A 21,353-nucleotide genomic window follows, 5' to 3' on the forward strand; every position below is an offset into this window, starting at 1 on the left:
GGCTTCACAGTGTGCTCTGGAGCTTTGGAATGGTCACTCTCCTCCAGCCCTCCCTGGCCCCTGCCTCCCCAGGTCCCTTAGAGGGAGGCAGGGTGAGGGAGGACTCCTGGACCTGTCATGGGGAGAGAGGTGCCGCCTGCTTTGCGGTGGTCCAACACTCAATTCCAGGTGGGTCGGGAATTAAGCAGGGGGGCTCCACTTGGTGCGAATGTGGCTCCTCCAGCTTGGATCCAGCACAATCGGGACAGATACGGGTCTCAGATGCCCGTCACACCCGGTGAGCCAACCCAAAAAGCGCTGGCCGCGGCTGGAGGCCCCAGTCCCTCCAGAGGGCCGACCGATCCTCACCCAGGACTCCAAACCCCGCCCCCACCGCCCCCACTCCCCCTCCCCCATCCCCATCCCCAGATTCAACAGAAAACAAGACCGGGCCACACTGTGTGGCGATTCCAACTTTTACTCCTCTGACAGCCCCCCAGGAAGCGGATTTTCCCCTTTATCTTGGTGTAGGATCTGTCTGTCCCTACACTTCACTGTCACCCCCTTGAAAGCAGGAAGACAAAGGCACAGTTCCATTTTTTGGTTTCTGTTGGTTGGGTTTTTGCATCTTTTTAGCAGCTCTTATGCTGTCCAACATCCATCTACTCTGGAGGGATGCCAGCTTGGCCAGAACCACGGGCACGACATGACACAACACACACACACACACACACACACACACACACACACACACACACACACGGTGCCCAACCTGTCGTTGTGTTCTGGTGGCACAAAAGGGCCCCACAGGACTCCGTTCAAGTGGCGCAGATGCCACATGCCACAAGCCATCCTTGAAGACCAAGTGTGAAAAGAAAATAAAAAACACCTCCGAGAGGTCATGACCAGCAAACAAACCCTTACGAATATTCGAAATCAATGATAACGCCTGAGTCCTGGGGCAAAGCAAGGAGATGGGCCTGGCGACTCCTTGAGGGCCTGGGCTCTGGTTTGCCAGGACATGCCCTGCGGGTCCCCCGGTCAAGCACAGGGCCAGCGCCGGGTGATCAGGAGGGCAGGGCGCTGGGGTGCCCCGGAGCCCGCTCGCCTCCTCCGAGGCTGCTCAAGACCCCCGGCCTCCCCTCCCCCGCCGCCCGCCACATCTGGTTCCACTCACATCCTCCCCCACCGCCGGCGCACTCCTCGTCCCCTCTCCTCCCCCGCTTTCAGAAAAGCGGAGACGATTTTTAAAAACCCAGTCACACACACACACGCACGCACACACGCTTCTGGAAAAGAAAAAAAAAAGGGAGGGAAAGTCTAGAGAAGCCCGCTCCCCGGCGCTTCCCGCCGCCCGGCCCCCTAGGTTGGCCAAGTTGGCAGCGCCTTACCCGGGAGGACGGTGGCGGCGGTGCCGAAGTGCAGGCCCCCGAGGAGCAGGACGCAGAGCAGCAGGTGACGAAGCCAGGGTGCCGGGGCCGGCCGGCCGGGCCCCATCCCCGCGGCGCGGCGCAGCGCGGCGGAGGACGCGGGGACCGAGGGCGCACGGGCGCAGCGCGCGGTGGCAGTCCCAGCGCCGGGCCGCGATGACCACCCGCCAGGGGCTCGCGTCCTCCTCCGGGTCGGGACGAAGTGATGCTTCCCGGGGCGAGGAGGGGAGGGAGGGAAGGAGGCCGGCGGGCGGAGGGAGGGCGGAGGGAGGAGCGCAGAACCCGAGAGGAGGGTTTGAGGGGCAGAGGGGAAGGGAAACGGGCAGCGTGGGAGGGGAAGGGGAGGAGGCGCGGGCGGGCGCGGGGCCGGGACCAGGGCCGGGAGAGCGGGCGCCTGGAGGGAGACGAGGGGTAGCGGGAAAGGAAGATACGCGGGGTCTGGTAGGACCCCCGGCATGTGCTCTTTCGCTCTTCGTTTCCCTGCTTTCTCCGCCGCGCCTTCCAACTCTCTTCGCCGTCCCAGCCCAGAGCCCCAGACGCTGCGTCACAACTCCCCGGCTGGCGCGGGCGTGGAAGCAACTGCAAAACTTTCCGCAAACTTCACGGCTTGCCCGGCCGTGGGCTGCGAGGCCCGACCGGTCGGGGGCGGGAGCGCGCGGCTGGCCCAGGCGGCTGGGCCCGGGCCGCCAGCGCCCCTTCTTTCCCGCCCATCCCGCCTCCTCTCCCGATTTCTCTCGCCGCCAAGCATCCGCTACCTCCACGCCTAGGAGGACCCCTCCCCGGAGCTGGTGGGGAAGGGGTGGAGCCCAGAGCTCGGCCACCCGGCTTTAGATTGGGGGAGGGGGAGGCAGGGCCCCTGTTCCTTGAACGGAGCGCCAACAGTTCTTGCACGTCTTGTTTTAACATTTGCATGACCCTTGTGTCAACGTCTTTGGCGCAAAGGGGTGTAGCACTTTTGTTAGTTGGGGCCGCATCCAGAAACCTGGGAAAAATCTGTCCGCTGGATGTCCCAAAGGACCGACATCATCACTCCCACCAGCAACTGGACTGCTGGCCGTAGTCGTAAAGGACCAAATGGAAATTTCATTAAAGGGAAGTTTTATGGAAGTTATTCGGTATTATGCAACAGGTCACCACAGTGCAGAACACTGGACTGGGAGTCGGAGTCATTTGGCTGGAGATCAGCCCCACCTCTACCTCTGACATCCTGAGAGACCTTGGAAAAGTCGTTTGGGCCCTCTGGGCTCAGAGCCGGATTGAGACGTTTCGAGACCCTAAATGCAGAGAGGATTCTCTTCTCCCATTGCAAGTGATCAAATAAAAACAATATGAAACTGTAATACGAATTTTGTTTCCTGTGCTGTCCACCTCGGTGCTTTTTTTTGGAAATAACAAATTCAATTTTTTATTCTCCTTTTTTATTACCCCTGTCCTTGGGTAAATCTTTCCCAATCCCTATGATGAGGGTGTTGGGCCAGAGATTGTCACTCACCACCTCTGCCAGGCTGAGATTCTTGGCAAATGAGTGCAGAGGCTGCAGGGCCCCAAAGCCAGCACTCAGTGAAATCCCTTACAGCCCCTGGAAAGGAGCTTTCATCATCATCTACACATGTTGGCCCTGAAGAGTGGTGAGCAGCCAGGCCAACAAGGCCCCTGGCATTCATGGCTAGCTCAGGCAAGTCTGACTGACAGGGCTGGATCCTTTGTGGCAACTTCTGCTCCTCTGCCCCTCGGGACACATCTTGGCGTGGCATATCCCGGGATTCCAGTGCTCTGCACGCAACTAGTGCTGCTGGGGCTGCCTCCAAGATATCCCCCACCCCCCACCCCCACCCCCAGCCCAGTCCTGTTATCTACAGCGGTTTGAAGATTTGCCATCTTCAGCTAAGTTGCTCTCCCTTTTTCCCTGTGTGCACAACCAACACACAGAATGCTGCTTCTTTCAGTCAGATTACAGGCTTCCATCTGCTCACTCGTCTCTGAATGTGCTGGCCACAGTCCTCACCAAGACGTCCCCTTTCTTCTGAGGGCACCCTATTGCCTCTGAACTCAGGCAGGGCTCCCAAGAGGCCCACCAGGGTCTTGTCACCTCCTCCCCACCAGCCTGAGTAGGTTTTGACATTTCTCCTGCCAGCAGGGCAGGAACCAACTACCCAACTTCATCAGTGAGTGACGCAGGTCCAGAAAATCCACCCCTTGCCAGCACCCACTACACGACTGCCTGGCATGCAGGAGGTACTCACTCATTTCTTCATTTACCCACTCTGCAATCATTGCTAGCCCTGTACTTACTGCTGGGGAAACAAAGGTGAGAGAACACGGTCCTAGCCCTAGAAGAGTTTCACTTAGTGGGGAGCATAGGCAACTTTTTTTTTTTTTGCCATATTCTGGGCAGAGAAAATTATCGATCAAAGGCCAAGAAGCATGAACTGCATTGGGCTACCAGGGACAGACATTTGTTCAAGTCTCTGAGGCTCTGTTCCAGTCTCCCCCAGGGTGAGACTTCCAGCTCCAGCACTGCAGGGTTATACACTGTCTCGTGCTGCTTGTCTGTCTGGGCCTGTATCTGCATCCACCATGTCTTAGATCTTGAGCTCCCAGGGCAGAGAGCAGGGCCAGTTCTGGGTGATTCTCCCCACAGAGACTCCAGCCCAGCCCCCCCCCCCCCCCCCCCCCCTTAACGATCCTGTGAAGGCTCAGCTGTCAGCCGGGAAAGTGGTTGCAATCTGCAGGGGTGTGGGGGTTTTCCAAAAGGACTTTGGAGAAACCCCTTACAACATCCCGAGCCTTGTCTGCTTCCAAAGAAGGGTCAGGGCCCTCACCATCGTTTGTCTCAACAGCCATTTCATGGGGGCTGTGTGTGCTGGGCGCTGGGGATTTAGTGAGGGCTCTGACCCTTCCCGGACATCTTCACCAAGATGGTATTTGCTAAAATGGAATTCATACCAGGCAATGGGTCTCCTCCAAACACTGGCCAACTGTCAGGTAACAAGAGGCACCATCAGTCTGCTGGTTTTGTCAAAACCAGTTTAGTGGAAGGAGCAGACTTAGGAGTTGGAGAGACCCGACTCTCCCACTTAGTAGCTTAGTGACCTTGAGCAGGTCACTTGAGCTCTCTGAGGCTCATGTTTTTATTTGGCAACGGGGGAACGATTTCTACCTTGTCTTGAGAATTAAATACATTAAGTGTAGAGGGTTGGCACAGCCCCTGGATCACAGGAGTGTTGCCTCTGTTTCCCACCTTCCTACTCCTTATCCCTCACCTAGCCTGCCTCCCCCCACCATCGCCCTGGAGATCTGCCCAGGTCAGTTTTATCAGGATTCCAACATTGGATGTTTTATGTTGCCTAAAAAGACAACACAACCTTCCCCATTCCCCCTTGGAGCCCACGTGGCTACCCTCTCACCCGCAGCACTGAGGATCCCAGAAGAGAAGGAAGGAGGTAGTCTTGGGATTCTGACAGACACAAGTTTCAAGGAACATCCACCTCTTCCAGCCTGTGTAGCCTTGTTAAGTTTCTTAACCTAAAGAACTATTCTTCAGAGACCAACATCGCTGGGGAATTTTATGGCTGGTCTGTCTTGTCTTCACTGGTCTGTCCCATTATGGCCACAAATACAACCCGAGAAACATTCTGTCAATTTTCCCTAGGTTCTTCCCATAGATGAGCTCTCTAGTGTTGAGCATCTAGAACTCCCCCAAATGCCAGGAGAATCTCTGAATTTGTCTCCACTCGTTTTCTGCCCAGGGCTTGGATTAGGAGGATGCTCCTTTAAAGAGACCCCAAACCCCAGCCCTTTCTTTTCCAAGGGATAACAGATAATCATTCACAGCCTCTTCCAGGAAGCAGGAGTACAGACTTCCTCCATGTGAGTCTGGGAATTTAGATATGGGTTTGATTCCCAGTTGGAGAAGTCACAATAACATCCCCAGCTGTCAAAAGGATCCTGGAGTAAGCCTGGAGAGGAGGGCTCAGGGCTGTGGTCCCAGGTTGAAGCAGGGGTCACAAAACAAAGGACTCTAGGATACTCACCTGCCTCCTGTCTCTACTTGGGAAGCTTGAACAGGTCAAGAGCAAGCTGGCCAGTGAGAGGGGCCAGAGTTTGGTCTGAGACACCACAGCATGGAAGACAGGCTCACAGGGCTGAGCTGAAGAACTAGTTGAGATAAATGGAAGACATTCCCAGATCTTCTACTGTTACAACCCAGCTGTTGCAGAGTGCAGGGGCTTCCTATCACCCTATCTGCCCTACAGGGGTTTCTCCTGACCTTGAGTTGCAGTTACTCTGAGTCTGTCCCTGCACCGAGGACAGGGCTGAGCCAGGAGTCATGGCCCATGGTCTCATTTGGGCCACAGCTCTGACTGGGCTGGCGGACACTCCTTGGGTCAACTTCTACATCTACTTCCCTCTTCAAGACATCATCTCAGGCTGCTCCCTGGCCCCTGCCTCCACTCCCGAATCCAGGAAGGGCTGGCAGGGTGAGGTTTTCTCTAGTGTTAGTATTTGAACCTCTGAAGCAAGGCTGGCCTAGCCCTGGCCAACAGCCTTCTGTGACTCCCACTGGATCCTGGCCAGGAGGCAGAAGTGGAAGGTGATCCCCAAGTGGAATAGAGTCACAAGCAGAACAGGAGCCAGGTGTCTGTGTCCAATGACCCACCATCCCAATCTCACCCTCAAGAGGTTGGTCAGACCTCCCACAGTCCCCTGTGAAACAGCAAAAAGTGGACTGGGGCATCTGGAAAGAACTTCTATACAGAACAAAGTTTTTCAGCCATTCAGTAGGTGGTGACCAGCATTTTAAAAATGAAGTAAAACAGTAAATATCAGTGTGCATTGCATGAGTTAAATACTATTCTGTGAAATATGTATTGGGTTGAGACGTTAAATATGGTTCTTACAGAGGTTTGCCATCAAACATGGAAAGTACTGCTGTGGAGAACCTGGAACCAGCCACCCAGGCTCCCCAGCTGTCCCTGCCCAGCTCCAATCTGCTCACTCCCTAACCAAAGACCTGCAAGTGACACTGCCAACCTCCACCATGGTCTCGCATCTAAGTTCCCTCATCTCCACTTGTCCAACGCTACCTCCCCTTCAAAGACACCACGCTTCAGCAGGCCACATGACGTGGTTCCTTCAACCAGGCCCTGGACTTCCAGAGGCCAACTCGCAAGGTGCTCCCAGTCCTGTGGAAAGCCAGACAAGGGAGCACACATGTGACAACACATGCTAGGTGAAGTAAGGGAGACATGTACAAGGTGCTGTGAAAGCTCAGACAAGGGAAGTCTGGAGGTGCTGCTTGAGCTGAGTTTTCCCTAATGATGGTCCAATGACCAATATAGTCAAATAGCATTTGCAAAGGCCTGGAGGTGGAGGGAGGCCTAGAGGTGGAGGAAGACAGAAGGGGGCGACAAACATTCTGAGTAGGTAAAGCACAGATAGTGTGAAGGACCCTTTGCTGCAAACACCCCCCACTTCTCATTCTATTTAATTCTGCCCATCCTTCAAAGTTTCAATGCCATCTCCCAAATACCCGGTGGCCTTATTTCACTTATGGAACATACCACCTCCCAGCTTGTAGTTTCTAAACTACAACCTTCCTTAAAGCTGGAGCTAAGTCTGATACATTTTTTTTTAAATCTCTCACAGAACCTAGCTCAGCATATAATGTGGCAACTGTAGCTCAGAAAGCTTGAGCAATTGGCATAAGGTCACACAGCAAGTTGTGACCTGAACCTAGCTCTCACCTGGGGCTCTATAGCTCTATGATTCCAAAACTAAGCTCATTTTTGTCAAGTTAACATGGGGCAGGTGGAACGGCAGGGTTAGTGTTAAGATTATGGGTAGTGTTCTCTGAAAGTCTGCAACTTAGATGCAAAGGAGCAACAGCTCCTGAAATTAATTTGTAGTGAAAAGACCTTCCTCTTCATGCTTCCCAGTGGGCTGGGGGTTTCTGCTAGGGTATAGAGCCAGGCTGAAGGGCTCAGGTCTTTATTACAGGCTTCCTTCTAAGAACAGGCAGAGGCTCATGCTGGAGGGCTTCCATGTTCTGCAGACATCTCTTTGGGGCCACTGTGTCAGAGGAGGTGGCATCTACAACAACTTCTGCTGAAAACATTTTCACATGTCTCATCCCCTCAAGCCTCACAGCACCTGTGAGGAAGCCAGGGCAACGAGACTCATTTCTGATTTGCCAGTGAGGATGGGGAGGTGCAGGAAGATTCTGGAAGGGTAGGATTTTTGATTCCTCATCTATAAAGCAAGATGACAGGACCAGATGGCTTAGGGAACCTGACACACTAATGTAATGTGAAGCCACGCCCTCCTTTCCCACCCAAGTTCAGATCTAGCCCAGGCTTGCCCAGGATTGTTGGGTGTCTCAGTAGATTTCCCAGGGCTAGTCATGGGGGAGAGGAGGGATACAGTGAAGGGAGCCTGGGTGAGTAGAGGCCCAGATTAGGGCATGACTCCCCAGCTGCGAATGGCAAGAATGGCCTTGGCCCACAGCTTGTCTCTGCTGGAGAACGGTGCCAAGAGAGCCCACTTCACAAAATTTTAATCACTCCCGTCCCACCCACCACCTGTCACCAAACTTTTCTGGGCCTCACTTATTCATCCATACCTTGCCTACACCTAGGTTGTGAGGTACGCAGTTGAAAACCCCCTTCCCTTTGCTAACTCTACTCTCCATGCACAACACCCCTCCACCCCCACCCCCACCCCAAGCTACCTTCAGCATGAAAAGGCTCAGGATGAGGGTCCCTGCAGTTGCAGGCTGGTCCCTGAGGCTACCACAGCTCTCTAGCTAGGCACTTCCCTCCACACCCAGGAGGCCTGACCTGTGGCCAGGCATGGGTGGGGCCCAGTCGGTCAGCCAGCTGCTCTCTGACCCCTCTCCATGGGGGTCCCTAGCCCAGTGCCTCACACATACACACACATCCCTGGCTGACTCCAGCATGTCTCCGGCCCCTGCTGAGCTCCCCCAGCACAATAAGGCTCTTGTATTCCCTGCCCCCACCAGGTCCAGACCTGCTCTCAGGCCTGAGTGTTTTTCCAGCCTCTGGCAGGTTCTCTCAATCCACCCGCAGAGCTCAAGAGCAACCAGAGTCCCTAACCACTCCCTCTTTAACCCTTCTCCACTCCCTACTACACCCTCCCCGTAACCTCAACACCCCCCCCCCCCCCCCCCGCCAAGAGCTGTACCAGGCTCTCCTCTTTCTCCTGGTTCAGACTGCTAGGTTGGTTTTCATAAGGCGGCTCTTCTGCAGTCCTGGACCCCTCAGGTAAAGGGAAAACATGATAAATTAGTTCACAATAAGGTACCGGCGAGTTGTTACATATTTTGAGAAGGCCAGGGTAGGAGAGTGAGCAGCTTTGCCCAAAGAAAAAATGATTCTTGAGTGTGTGGTTAGGTACCAAGGCACCTCTATATGGGATGTATCATAGGGGCCTCCTGGTGCTCCCCATAAAGGCAGCATATGTATCACCTTGGTCCTGGGAAGCCCAGCACTTTAGATTTTCCTTCCTAACAGTGAAAATAAAACAAGGATCATCTCTGTCTTCCAGCTGGGTGAGTTCAGGCAAGGCCTGACACCTCCCTCTCCTCCCCAGATTGCCCCATTCTTATTAGCAGGGACTGGAAGGAAGGTCAGGGCAACTAACTTTCAGGCTCCTCCCATCTCAGAGGCAGAGAGCCCACAGCAGTGTTCTCACACTTGAGCCTGCATCAGCATCATCTGGAAGCCTTGTTAAAAACAGACACCTGGGCCCCATCCCAAGTTTCTAATTCAGATCTGGGGTGGAACCCTAAAATATGGGTTTCTGACAAGTTCCCAGGTGCAGTTCCCAGCTGCTGCTGGCCTGGAAGCCTCAATTTGAGAACCACCAGCTTAGCAGATGCTCCTCCTAGATGCAGTCAGAAGTACTCTTGGAGCCAGGGTAAGACACTGCTGACCTCCTGAGACAGAGGTTGACAATGAGACTCAACAGAGAGGGGAAGAGTCCCAAAAGGTCTCCCTTCCTTGCCCAAAACAGGATTGTCTAAGCAGCAGACAATGCCAGCTCATCAGATACAACAGCTAATTTTGGGAAACAAGGACTTCCCATGCCAACAAGTTTGTGCATCATGTCTCTACCATGGCTTACCCCAGGTGAATTTTAATGATAGACAAGGATAGCTTGAGCAACCAGAGTGATAAGTTAAGAAAGGGAAGGAAAGATTCTCAAAAAGAGAACAAAATTGACAGGGAAGGTCAGATTAGTTGTAAACCTTGCCTTCTTAGAAGCAAGGAGCTGGACCAGATGCTTGCTTCTAGCTCTAGAATCTACAAGAACTAACTATATTTAAAGAGAGTTCTTCTCTAAATTAAGAAACACAAGAGCTCCCTGACTGCTCCCCATCTCAGCAGGAGGAAAACCCATCCTTTCTGGATTAGAAGAGATGAGGTAGACAAACTCTAAAACAGTGCACAAACATGTCCAGGTCAGCCACAGAAAAGGGGTGCATCTGGTTCTGACTGGTGATTCTCCATTTATACCTGCCAATCTCATGACGGAAGCCTAAGAACCAAATTCCTTCCCCTCAGACCCTTGCATCCTATCCATCCCTTGCTGGGACTTAGTGCCTTCACCCCTCTCTTGTTCACTGCTATATTCGCACCAACAATTATAATTCTTGGCACATTGGAAGTGCAAAAGGTATTCCATGAATCAACGCATTCCGTCATGCCGTCAGCATCCACTGGGACTCAGCCACCACCAGGATTCCCCTATCCACACCATAGGTGGTAGGTAAGGCCCTGTTTGAAGATGGAGAACTAGAGTAAAATCAAGAGGCTAGGAAATTCATGTCTTAAAACTTAAAATTTTAATATCCTTCTTTCCCCCTGTTGGGAGAGGCCAAAACAGTCTGGCTGGGTTTAATTACAAATCAATACATATTTTTTGTCATTGTTTAAAGTAAATGAACATTTGTGATAATAAGGGACTATCCTTGGAAAAAGTGAAACCCATATTAACAAAATATGCCATGGAAGAACCTCACTTGGTAATTTCACTGGCTATTTAAAAGACTAGAAAAGGTCAATTCTCTGCGTGTTCTCCGGGGCTTGTCTCATGCTGAAGGGAGAGGCTTTGCCCAGGCTCAAACAAGCCCAGTCAGCTCCATCCAGGCCCCAGACCTAATAAAAGCAAAGGGAGATTGCACTTTCTTCAGGATGAGGGCAGAAAAGGTAGATCAACAAAGCCCTGCAGCGTCACTCATGGGATTAAAGGGGGCAAGAAATTAAAGGGGAGGTTTAAAGATGCAACATTTTATTCAACCTTTAAAAAAACAAAAAACCCAACTCTACAAGATCTTTGAATGAGAGAGAAGACAAAAAAGGCATAGAACTTCATTTTAGTAAGTTAAACATGGTCCCAAGCTTCATCCATCTCTTCATGTATGCAGACACCATCCTTTCAGTGCTGTGCTCAACCTCTGAGACCCCACAGCTGCTCTTGGCTTACCAGCTTAAAGGCAATGGTTAAGAAAAAAAGGTACCCTACATATAACCACACACACATATACACCCATCTAAGTACATATATATGCATATGTGTGCATGTGAGTATGTATATATAAGCGTGTGCACACACACACAGAAACACACACTTTGTTGCACTAAAATAGTATGGGAAAGCCAGGGCACCAATCCTCTGGACTGACGTCCTTCTATTCAGAGTTCCACAAGACAATACCTACCCACGACCTTCTCTCTCCAATTTGGAACACTCTATCCTCCCTTAAGATTGCTCGATACTGGGGAGAGTGGGGCAAGTCTAAACAGAAGTCCTAGAAAATGTGTCACCAGTGACAGCTTTCACATGTAAAAGAAATACTAGAGCCATGAGTTATTTGAGAGCTCTCTACCCTTCCTGACTTCCCTCCCCTAGACAAGTGAACTTGCATGCCTGAATGCTGCATCTTTAAATATTTCTGGCTAAGCCCTCTTGCCACATATGTTAGTAACATTCCAAGCTGGCTACCACATGTTCAAGCTCTGGCCTCCTTCCCTCTCTACTGTAGAGTGCTCTGCTGTTTCGGGGGCACAGTGGGGCCACGCGTCTCCCATTTCAGCTCCATCTTCAGTGATCATACACCTCAGAAACAACCAAATTAAAAAAAAATTAGTTCCAAAACAATGTTCATATGTGAAACACCTCCTTTTGAGATTATTTTTGTAATTCCACTTGATGAATCTATTAAAGTGAGTTAGACAAAGTGTGTGCGCACACACACACACACACACACACACCAGAACATACCTACAAAATTTAGAGGATTGGGGGGAGGTTGATTCCTGCCAACAGATCTAACAGAGGAAAGCTGATATGCTGATCAAGTTTTAATAACGTAGTTAACAAGAAATGTACACCATTTAGCAAGCACACAAAGACTGTGGGTAGGAACCACTGATCCCTGGAGCATTTGGCTCCCCAACCCACCTTCTGCCTAGCTTTGGAACAGTTTCGAGTTACTATACTCAGAGAATTCAAGAAGACTGCATGGACAGATGAACCTTTATTTAAAAAAATAGCACTTCAAATAAATTAAAAGGGACAACCGTCAAGTGTTCAAATTGTGAAGAAATAGATGAAAACCTAGAGAGACTCCAAGCTGCAGTCTTCTAACCTCATTCTTCGTCCAATGGCAAAACCCCACAAATCTCAGTACTCCCATTCGATTTTTTTTCCCCTACTGAGACGAGGGAAGCAGTTGCAAACAGGAGACCAGGCGGAGGAGAAAGCTGCATCTGACTGGAATGAACATTGCCACGTACTTGCTAATACGGGTTTCACTTTATGACCAAATGTATTCTTTCAAAAATAAAAAAGGGGGGAGGGAAGCTGCATGTTTTTAAAAATTGAAATTATTTAGGGATAAAACACTAACTCTAATGCCATTAACGGCAATAGCAACTTTTTTCCTCCGAAGTCAAACACCATCCCCAGCTGAGCCTTTGTGCTGCAAGCTTTTCAGGAGATGTTACCTAAACTTTATTAAAAGAAAAGAACAAGTTTAAATATAGACACTGGACTAGCCCAGTCTGTATTTTCAAGTCCACATTCTTCATCTGAAGCACTGCATCAGGGACCCCCCTGAGGCTGCATGTTTTCAAGTTCACAGTACATGGAACCAGTTTTTCTTTTTTAATTTTTTCCTCACTCAGAGCAGCCACACACAGTGGCCGTTGACGACGGAACCTTGGGCGGGGCCTTTTCCTACGAGGCCTGGCCAGAGCTTCCCAAGGTTTCTCCTCTTTGAGAATCAATGCTGTCATGCTCTATGGATGGGAAAAAGCAAGAAAATAAAAGCACCTGGTACAGGTTTCATGAGATCCATTCGGATTCGCTATGTTCCAAACCCGCTGCTGAATGCCATTTGTTCACTTTGTACGTGTTGAACAGTTTGTGGCCTAGGAATTGGTCTCAATTCGAAGAACTGTTATTGGATGCCCCAGAAGTTGATGCAATAGCAGCTCCAGCAGGGCTACTTGTGGAGACCGACTTTCGGATGTGAGGCAGCAAGTAGGGGTCACAGGCCAGCTGCTGGACATCGATGCGGTCCTCCTTTCGGTAGGCCAAGCATCGTCGAATAAATGCCTGCAAAGGAAATTTTCTTGAGGAAGCCCGAAGCAGATAAGCCTGCCCCCTCTCCACACCCCCAGGGCTCCCTGAGACTCTAGCAGCTGCCAGGGCCCAAAGTAAATGTTTCCTAAAGAGAAGGGGCTTAGGGTCTTTCCTGGAAACCATCAGGCAGACCCAGAGAAGGCAAGGGAAGGACTGTGACTCCTTCCTGCCGAGACAGCTGAGCCATTCCTGAGAGGGAAAAAGGCACGGACTCTCAATACTTCTGCCCCCAAAGCACTAAGATCAAAAAAAAATCTCTCCCTTGGCTGGTTTGAATGGGAACATTCTAACTTCATGGCCCTGTACCTACAAGCTCTGGCCTCACATGAACTTCTTGAGGAAGTGGAAATTCTAATGACAAACTACCACCACATGCAGGGAAAGGAGAACATTTACTAACACTACGATGTGTCAGAGATTGTTAAATGCCTCCCCTGTGTATCTCATTTTTCCCTGAAAGGTCATTAAGCCAACAATCAGGCATACAACCTAAGTAAAAGGGAAACCTAAACAGTACTTGTATGTTCAAGAGTACTTCAGACATAAGAACATGCTGTGAGGGGTTTGATATGGAATCCGTATTTATGACCAACATGGAGGTTTCTTTTGCACTAGTCTTAGTTCCATGGTAAAGGCCTTTCACTAGATTATCTGTTTTCCTATCTGTTTTCCTGCTTGCCTTCTTCCCATTTTTTAACCAGACAGTTCTATTTAATGCAAGTTTCATAAAAGAATTATTTTAAATAAATGAAATAATTTTTTAAAAATGTAAAACATGAAACAAGCTACTGATTTTCCAAATTTTCCATGTTTAATCAACAAAACATAAAAGTATAATGCCAACCCTGATTTCTCAAAATCAAAGACACCTATAGGAAGCTGCTTGGTAAAAGCATCTAGAAGATAAAACTGGAGTTAAACTGGTTATCTTGGGTTGGATGCCATTTAACTATGAATTTTCTCTCTAAAAGGTGCCAGTATTTGATTGAAACAGCAATCAGATGACACTGTTGCCTTGACTAAAATCTTCAATGCTTTCCATCATATTTTACAATCCACACTCCTGTATTCCTCTCCTATCACTCTCCTCTCTGCTGGAACTGATCTGTGAACATGCCAAGCTCACACTCACATCTGAGCTTTACACACTTCTCTCGGCTCAGAATGCCCTTTCCCAAATCTACACATGGCTCACACCTTCACATCATTAAAAACTCTGCTCAAAAATGTCACTTCATCACTGAGTATTCCTAACCATTCCATCAAAAGATACCTTCCCATCTCCCTTACCCTTATTTATTTTCTTCATAGCATTTATCACCATCTGAAATGTGTTTCCTTTTTGTTTTATTGTTTGTCTCACCTAGTGGAATGTAAGTTCCCTAAGAGCAGGGACCTTTTCTGTGTAGTTTCATTGCTATCTCTTTACAATTCCATCTCCACTACTGAGCACGGTGACTACTGCTCAGCAGGCACTCAAAATATATTTGTAGGGGGGAGAGATAAGAGGGTTGGAGAAATACACGTTTAGAAGGAGGAGGCTGAGGGAGACTGGAGAGAATTGGTGGAAATATCTGGAGATATTTCTATATTATTCATAGCAGGTCCATCTAACAGTCTTCTAAAGTTTTAGGAACATTTGCTCACTATTTATTGAATAAACAGAAAACTTTGACAAAAGAGGCATTAGAAGATAATCTTATAAGACCTGAGATGAGAATTAAGCATCTGCCAGGCAACTTACCCAAGATCGTCTGTCAACGCTGATGAAAGGTTGATATGGGTAATGAGCACAAGTGCGGAAGGCTATCAAGTGACACTAAACAGGTCACTTAAACCACATGACAACTTTTCAGGAAGGTAAAGAAAAGCAGCTCAAAAGGTGAACCTGCCCAAAGTCATACAGCTACTGAGTGAGAGCTGACCCCAAAATTAGGTCTATCAAAGCTTCAAAAGGTTGGTCTTTTTTCACTACATTGGCTCTCTCTCAGGATAGCTAGGAAAGCTACATTTGCCTTAGGAATGTATTATAGGATTTGTCTCTTGCAATTTACATTTTTGGTTATGTAGCACTTAAACTACTGAATGACGGGGGCAGAAGTCATTGGTTAGGAATTATACTAACATGCTAAAGATGTTAATTGTTACCATGTAATGCGTCAGCTAAACCATTTTGAAAAAAGGATCTTCACCTTGGTGCACTGTGAGGGGACAGCAAAGACCAAAAGTTGAAAAAAGGGATTAGCTCTCTAACTGTTCATTTTGACTTTAAAAATGCCAAGTGACCACAGCATTCAATGGGGCTGACCACTTATCTGGGTAGAACTGCTTAACATATAAAGATAACACAGGAAGGAAAAAGTATGGGTAGTTACTAGAATCTTGGTCATATACCAAGGCTGAAGTGACTACAACTTCTTTTTTACACCTCCTATTCCATGTTTCCTTGGCCTAAGTTAGTTTTTAAATAATGTCCCCAACAACTGCTACAGAATTTACTATCTTGGCCATTCACTTGCCATTTCATCCTATAATGCCTGAACTTGAGCAATTTCTCCTATGTAAGCTCATGTCTCTAAGTTGATCACAATCCTTGAATAGGGACTAAACTGCATATCCTTCATATTGCCTGCAACACCTGGGATACCTCTGCTGAAGAGCCTGTTCTCCCTTTTCTTCCTTGACAATATGTCCTTCTCATGGATTAAAAAATCTACCCATCAACATTCCCGTAACTGGAACTGGGGGATGGAGCAGATAGGGTGTTAGCAATTTTTGCTGTTATTCTTAGGAATATTAATTCATGCATATACTAATGTTTTTTAGAGAGTACCAATTTTTCTGTATTAAGTAAGCCATCCACAGTTACCAAAATAAATAATTCAGAAAGGAAAACAATTGTTTCATCTGACCAATGGGTCAAAACTTACCTTTGCTTCAGGTGTTACTACTGGCTTTGGTGGAAACTGTACTTCAGTAGCTTTAAGAATAGTATTTTCTTGTAGAATGTCTTGCTGGGACTGGTTATGGCCAAAAGGCTATCAGGTAAAAACAAACACACAAAGAAATAAAGATGGACCTCTGGTTAAAATTAAACAGAACATGATTCAAAACCACAGGAAAAGGAAAGGAAAAGATCTCTCTCAGTGAGAACTGCTGGGAGGAACTTTGGAGATGATCTCTTCTAATCTCTCATTTTATAGATAAAGGTGAAAAAGGCTCAGAGCTTAAGTAACACTGCTCATGGTAAAACACCTAGGTCAAAGCAGAGCTGGAAACAGAGGCAGCATCTTCTATTTCAAAATACCACTGCCAAGCTTTGCTGACAACAAAGAAAAAGAAGAAGATTCAGAGCAGGAAACAGCAATCTGTTTTGCTCTCAGTGATACCTGTGGGCTTAAGCGATATGCAGTTGTGCCACTGGCCGATCTAAGACACAGATAAAAAGAGATGGAAAAGGAAGTATAACACTAGGAGTAAGGGGAGAGAACAACAGAGCAACAGGAGATTGGGGAAAAAACAGAGTTAGGGCAACTTAGTGGCTTCAACTGTGCCCCAGGTTGCTTTTTTTTTTTTTTAGATAAACAAACTCTTAAAAACTAAGATCAAGCCCAGAGTCATCTCTACAGTATTTCTACTGAGAGGTCTCAAACAGGTCTTTCTAGATAACCTCTACCACTATTACTGGAAGCACTTCAACATTATTAGAGATTATAAACAATAATTAAGCCTTATTAGTTCTGAATAGTTTCCTCATTTTGGAGAGGCAGGATAAAGAAACAAAGACCAAGGAGAAGTTAAGGAGGAAGCTGACATTGAATCAAGAGCTTGGACTGGGGATTGGAATCAAAGTATTACGAGTCCAGGGGGATTGTAGAATTTCCAACAGGGTTATACCCTCAGCCTAATAGGAGCACTGAAACACACAAACACACTGAAAGCAGAAAGATGAATACAAATACACAACTAGATCCTAATATATGTATATTTATAAGATATTATGCTCATGAGAAAAAACAAATGTGAAAATGTATCAGGTACAGTTTATAACCTAGGTTATTACTTGTTTAAATATGCCATTCTGATTAGAGGTAACAGAAAATGAATACTTTCTGACACTGCCTCCCCAGTACAAAAACGTAAAGGATACTTACTAATAGCTTTAACTAATGGGATGGTTGGAAATAAAGAAGTCTGGGAATATTTCATGTTTTAGCTCCTGGGACCTGTAAGAATGGCTCTTGTGAAGATGGCATACTTTAATAAATTATTTCAAATAAATCCTTGCACATATTATAAGAATCAAAACAGATTCTGGATCTAATTGAGAACAGCAAAAATTACATGTTTAACAGCTTGACAGAACTCAATAGGTACCCTAGGGTTGAGAATTTCTGCTTGTATATAAAGATTTTTTTTTAATAAGTCTGCAGTTTTTTTCAAGCCAATACTTTCAGGATTTCATTTTGTATAAAGCCAAACAGAGCCATTCCTGTATACGTGCCATCAAGGAGGAAGTCAAGCCACTATATAAAGCCCTTATTCCTCACCTTCCTTCCATAGAGACACTGGTAGAAGATCACACCCACTGACCAGACGTCAACTTTATTTGAGATCTTTGGTGGTTCTTTCCCAACCACAAAACACTCTGGTGGTAAATACCTGGGGCAAAAGGGAAATAAAAATTCTTACAAAAATGGTTGTATAAATCTAAGACATTTACAAAAAGGCAAAGTAGAAGACCCTGTTGGAAATAAGAATATCTGAATTTTAACAGCCAGCAAACAGCTGAATTTTGTCAGATCTACCAGAGAAAATCAAGTAAAAGATACTCTAACTTAGATCCCACAGGACCTTAAAATGCTTTTCTCAATTAACTGAGACAGGTAAATATTTTCACTAGTCCCTACTTGACCCATCAGTAGCCTCCTTTTTCGGCTGTGCCTAATACAAATGTCCCTCAATAAGTTAAAAAAAAAAAAGGCACAAAAGAAGTCTAGTTCCTTTTTCAATAGCTTCATTAGAAGAGGAGGAAACATAGGACTGTGTAACATAGTGAACCCTCTTGTGGATGAAAAGGTTCTAGAACTGATTGCGGTGATAATGCACAACTAGAAGACTTTGGTTGTACACTTTAGATAAACTGTATGATATGTGAATTTATCTCAATAAAACTGCTTCAAAAATTATTTTAAAAAAAGAATTAGAAGTGGTATGGATTTCCTTTCCAGTTGGCTGAAGAAGATGTCTCTAAAATAAGTCAGTTTTATCTTCATTTTACTGAGATATATTCACATACCACGCAGTCATACAAAACAAATTGTACATTTGATTGTTCACAGTACCATTACATAGTTGTACATTCATCACCTAAATCAATCCCTGACACCTTCATTAGCACACATACAAAAATAATAAGAATAATAATTAAAGTGAAAAAGAGCAATTGAAGTAAAAAAGAACACTGGGTACCTTTGTCTGTTTGTTTGTTTGTTTCCTTCCCCTATTTTTCTACTCATCCATCCATAAACTAGACAAAGTGGAGTGTGGTCCTTATGGCTTTCCCAATCCCAGTGTCACCCCTCATAAGCTACATTTTTATACAATTGTCTTCGAGATTCATGGGTTCTGGGTTGTAGTTTGATAGTTTCACGTATCCACCAGCTACCCCAATTCTTTAGAACCTAAAGAGGGTTGTCTAAATTGTGCGTAAGAGTGCCCACCAGAGTGACCTCTCGGCTCCTTTTGGAATCTCTCTGCTACTGAAGCTTATTTCATTTCCTTTCACATCCCCCTTTTGGTCAAGAAGATGTTCTCCGTCCCACAATGCCAGGTTTACATTCCTCCCCGGGAGTCATATTCCACGTTGCCAGGGAGATTGACTCCCCTGGGTGTCTGATCCCACGTAGGGGGGAGGGCAGTGATTTCACCTTTCAAGTTGGCTTAGCCAGAGAGAGAGGGCCACATCTGAGCAACAAAGAGGCATTCGGGAGGAGGCTCTTAGGCACAATTACAGGGAGGCCTAGCCTCTCCTTTGCAGCAACCGTCTTCCCAAGGGTAAAACCTGTGGTAGAGGGCTCAACCCATCAAACCACCAGTTCCCTATGTCTGTGGTCATGTTAGCAACCATGGAGGTGCGGTAGGCCAATACCCCTGCATTCTCCACAGGCTCCTCAAGGGGGCACTACATATTTTTTTCCTTGTTTTTTCCTTTTTTTTTTTTACCTTTCCTTCCTTTTTAAATCAACTGTATGGAAAAAAAAAATTAAAAAAAAAAAAAAAGAAAAACATACAATAAAAGATCATTTCAAAGAGACTGTAACACGGGAGTAAGTAAAAGACAACTAACCTAAGACAACTGCTTTACTTCCAACCTGTTCCTACTTTACCCCAAGAAAGTTACATAATATAGCAACATTTCTGTGAACTTGCTCCTACTATATCCATCAGAAATTAACAGACCATAGTCATTCCTGGGCATCCCCAGAACGTTAAATAGCATATCTGTTCTTCTTGGATTATTGTTCCCCCTTCCTTAATTGCTCTCTATTGCCAGTTCCCCTACATTCGACATTAGAAACCATTCGTTTTACATTTTTCAAAGTTCACATTAGTGGCAGCATATCGTATTTCTCTTTCTGTGCCTGGCTTATTTCGCGCAGCATTATGTCTTCAAAGTTCATCCATGTTGTCATATGTTTCACGAGGTCGTTCCTTCTTACTGCCGTGTAGTATTCCATTGTGTGTATATACCACATTTTATTTATCCACTCATCTGTTGAAGGGCATTTGGGTTGTTTCCATCTCTTGCCAATTGTGAATAATGATGCTATGAACATTGGCGTGCAGATATCTGTTCGTGTCACTGCTTTCCAACCTTCCGGGTATATACCGAGAAGTGCAATCGCTGGATCGAATGGTAACTCTGTATCTAGTTGGTACTTGATTTTTTTAGTTGCTATTGAAAATGTTATCTTTTTCTTGAGTGTCTCTTCAGTTTGTTCATTTCTAGCATATAGAAACATTACTGACTTATGTGCATTAATCTTGTATCCCGCTACTTTGCTAAATTTATTAGCTCTAGTAGCTGTATCGTCGATTTTTCAGGGTTTTCCAGATATAAGATCATATCATCTGCAAACAGTGACACTTTTACTACTTCTTTTCCAATTTGGATGCCTTTTATTTCTTTGTCTTGCCGGATTGCCCTGGCTAGCACTTCTAGTACAATGTTGAATAACAGTGGTGACAGCGGGCATCCTTGTCTTGTTCCTGATCTTAGAGGGAAGGCTTTCAGTCTCTCACCATTGAGTACTATGCTGGCTGTGGGTTTTTCATATATGCTCTTTATCATGTTGAGGAAGTTTCCTTCAATTCCTACCTTTTGAAGTGTTTTTATCAAAAAGGGATGTTGGATTTTGTCAAATGCTTTTTCAGCATCTATTGAGATGATCAATTGATTTTTCCCTTTCGAGTTTTTAATGTGTTGTAATACATTGATTGATTTTCTTATGTTGAACCATCCTTGCATGCCTGGAATGAACACCACTTGGTCATGGTGTATGATTTTTTTAATGTGTCTTTGGATTCGATTTGCAAATATTTTGTTGAGGATTTCTGCATCTATATTCATTAGGGAGATTGGCCAGTAGTTTTCCTTTTTTGTAGCATTTTTGCCTGGTTTTGGTATTAGATTGATGTTAGCTTCATAGAATGAGTTAGGTAGTGTTCCATTTTCTTCAATGTTTTGAAAGAGTTTGAGTAAGATTGGTGTCAGTTCTTTCTGGAAAGTTTGGTAGAATTCCCCTGTGAAGCCATCTGGCCCTGGGCATTTATTTGTGGGAAGATTTTTGATGACTGATTGAATCTCTTTGCTTTTGATGGGTTGACTGAGGTCTTCTAATTCTTCTCTGGTCAGTCTAGGTTGTTCACATGTTTCCAGGAAACTGTCCATTTCCTCTACATTATCCAGTTTGTTGCCATACAGTTGTTCATAGTATCCTCTTATAATTTTTTTAATTTCTTCAGATCTGCAGTTATGTCACCTTTTTCATTCATTATTTTGTTTATATGGGTCTTCTCTCTTTTTGATTTTGTCAGTCTAGCTAGGGGGTGTCAATCTTGTTGATTTTCTCAAAGAACCAACTTTTGTTGATAGTTATCCTCCCTATTGTTTTTTTGTTCTCTATGTCATTTATTTCTGCTTTAATCCTTGTTATTTCTTTTCTTGTACTTGGTTTAGGATTGGTTTGCTGTTCATTTTCTAGCTTCTTC

At 46.3% G+C, this 21,353-nt stretch overlaps 2 protein-coding genes across 7 annotated transcripts in view; both read right to left on the bottom strand.

The window, feature by feature from the left end:
* MRC2 (mannose receptor C type 2) overlaps positions 1 to 1,912 on the bottom strand; it is a 65,768-nt gene extending 63,856 nt beyond the window's left edge. Inside the window, exon 1 of one of the 2 annotated variants that reach the window (XM_037809193.1) lies at positions 1,371 to 1,912. In XM_037809193.1, coding sequence (XP_037665121.1) covers positions 1,371 to 1,866 — 496 coding nt within the window. In that variant the 5' untranslated portion in view covers positions 1,867 to 1,912. The remainder of the gene's footprint in view (positions 1 to 1,370) is intronic. The other variant, XM_037809194.1, reaches the window with a different exon arrangement.
* Positions 1,913 to 11,951: 10,039 nt separating this feature from the next.
* The window catches only part of TLK2 (tousled like kinase 2), a 166,555-nt gene continuing 157,153 nt past the window's right edge, over positions 11,952 to 21,353 (bottom strand). For all 5 annotated transcript variants that reach the window (XM_037807887.1, XM_037807886.1, XM_037807885.1 and 2 more), the window contains 3 exons: positions 17,630 to 17,741; positions 16,010 to 16,117; positions 11,952 to 13,052 (listed from right to left, as the gene is read on the bottom strand). In XM_037807887.1, the coding sequence (XP_037663815.1) occupies positions 12,879 to 13,052; positions 16,010 to 16,117; positions 17,630 to 17,741 (394 nt within the window). In that variant the 3' untranslated portion in view covers positions 11,952 to 12,878. The remainder of the gene's footprint in view (positions 13,053 to 16,009; positions 16,118 to 17,629; positions 17,742 to 21,353) is intronic.

The sequence above is a fragment of the Choloepus didactylus genome, chromosome 18 (assembly GCF_015220235.1).
Source record: "Choloepus didactylus isolate mChoDid1 chromosome 18, mChoDid1.pri, whole genome shotgun sequence".
NCBI lineage: Eukaryota > Metazoa > Chordata > Mammalia > Pilosa > Megalonychidae > Choloepus > Choloepus didactylus.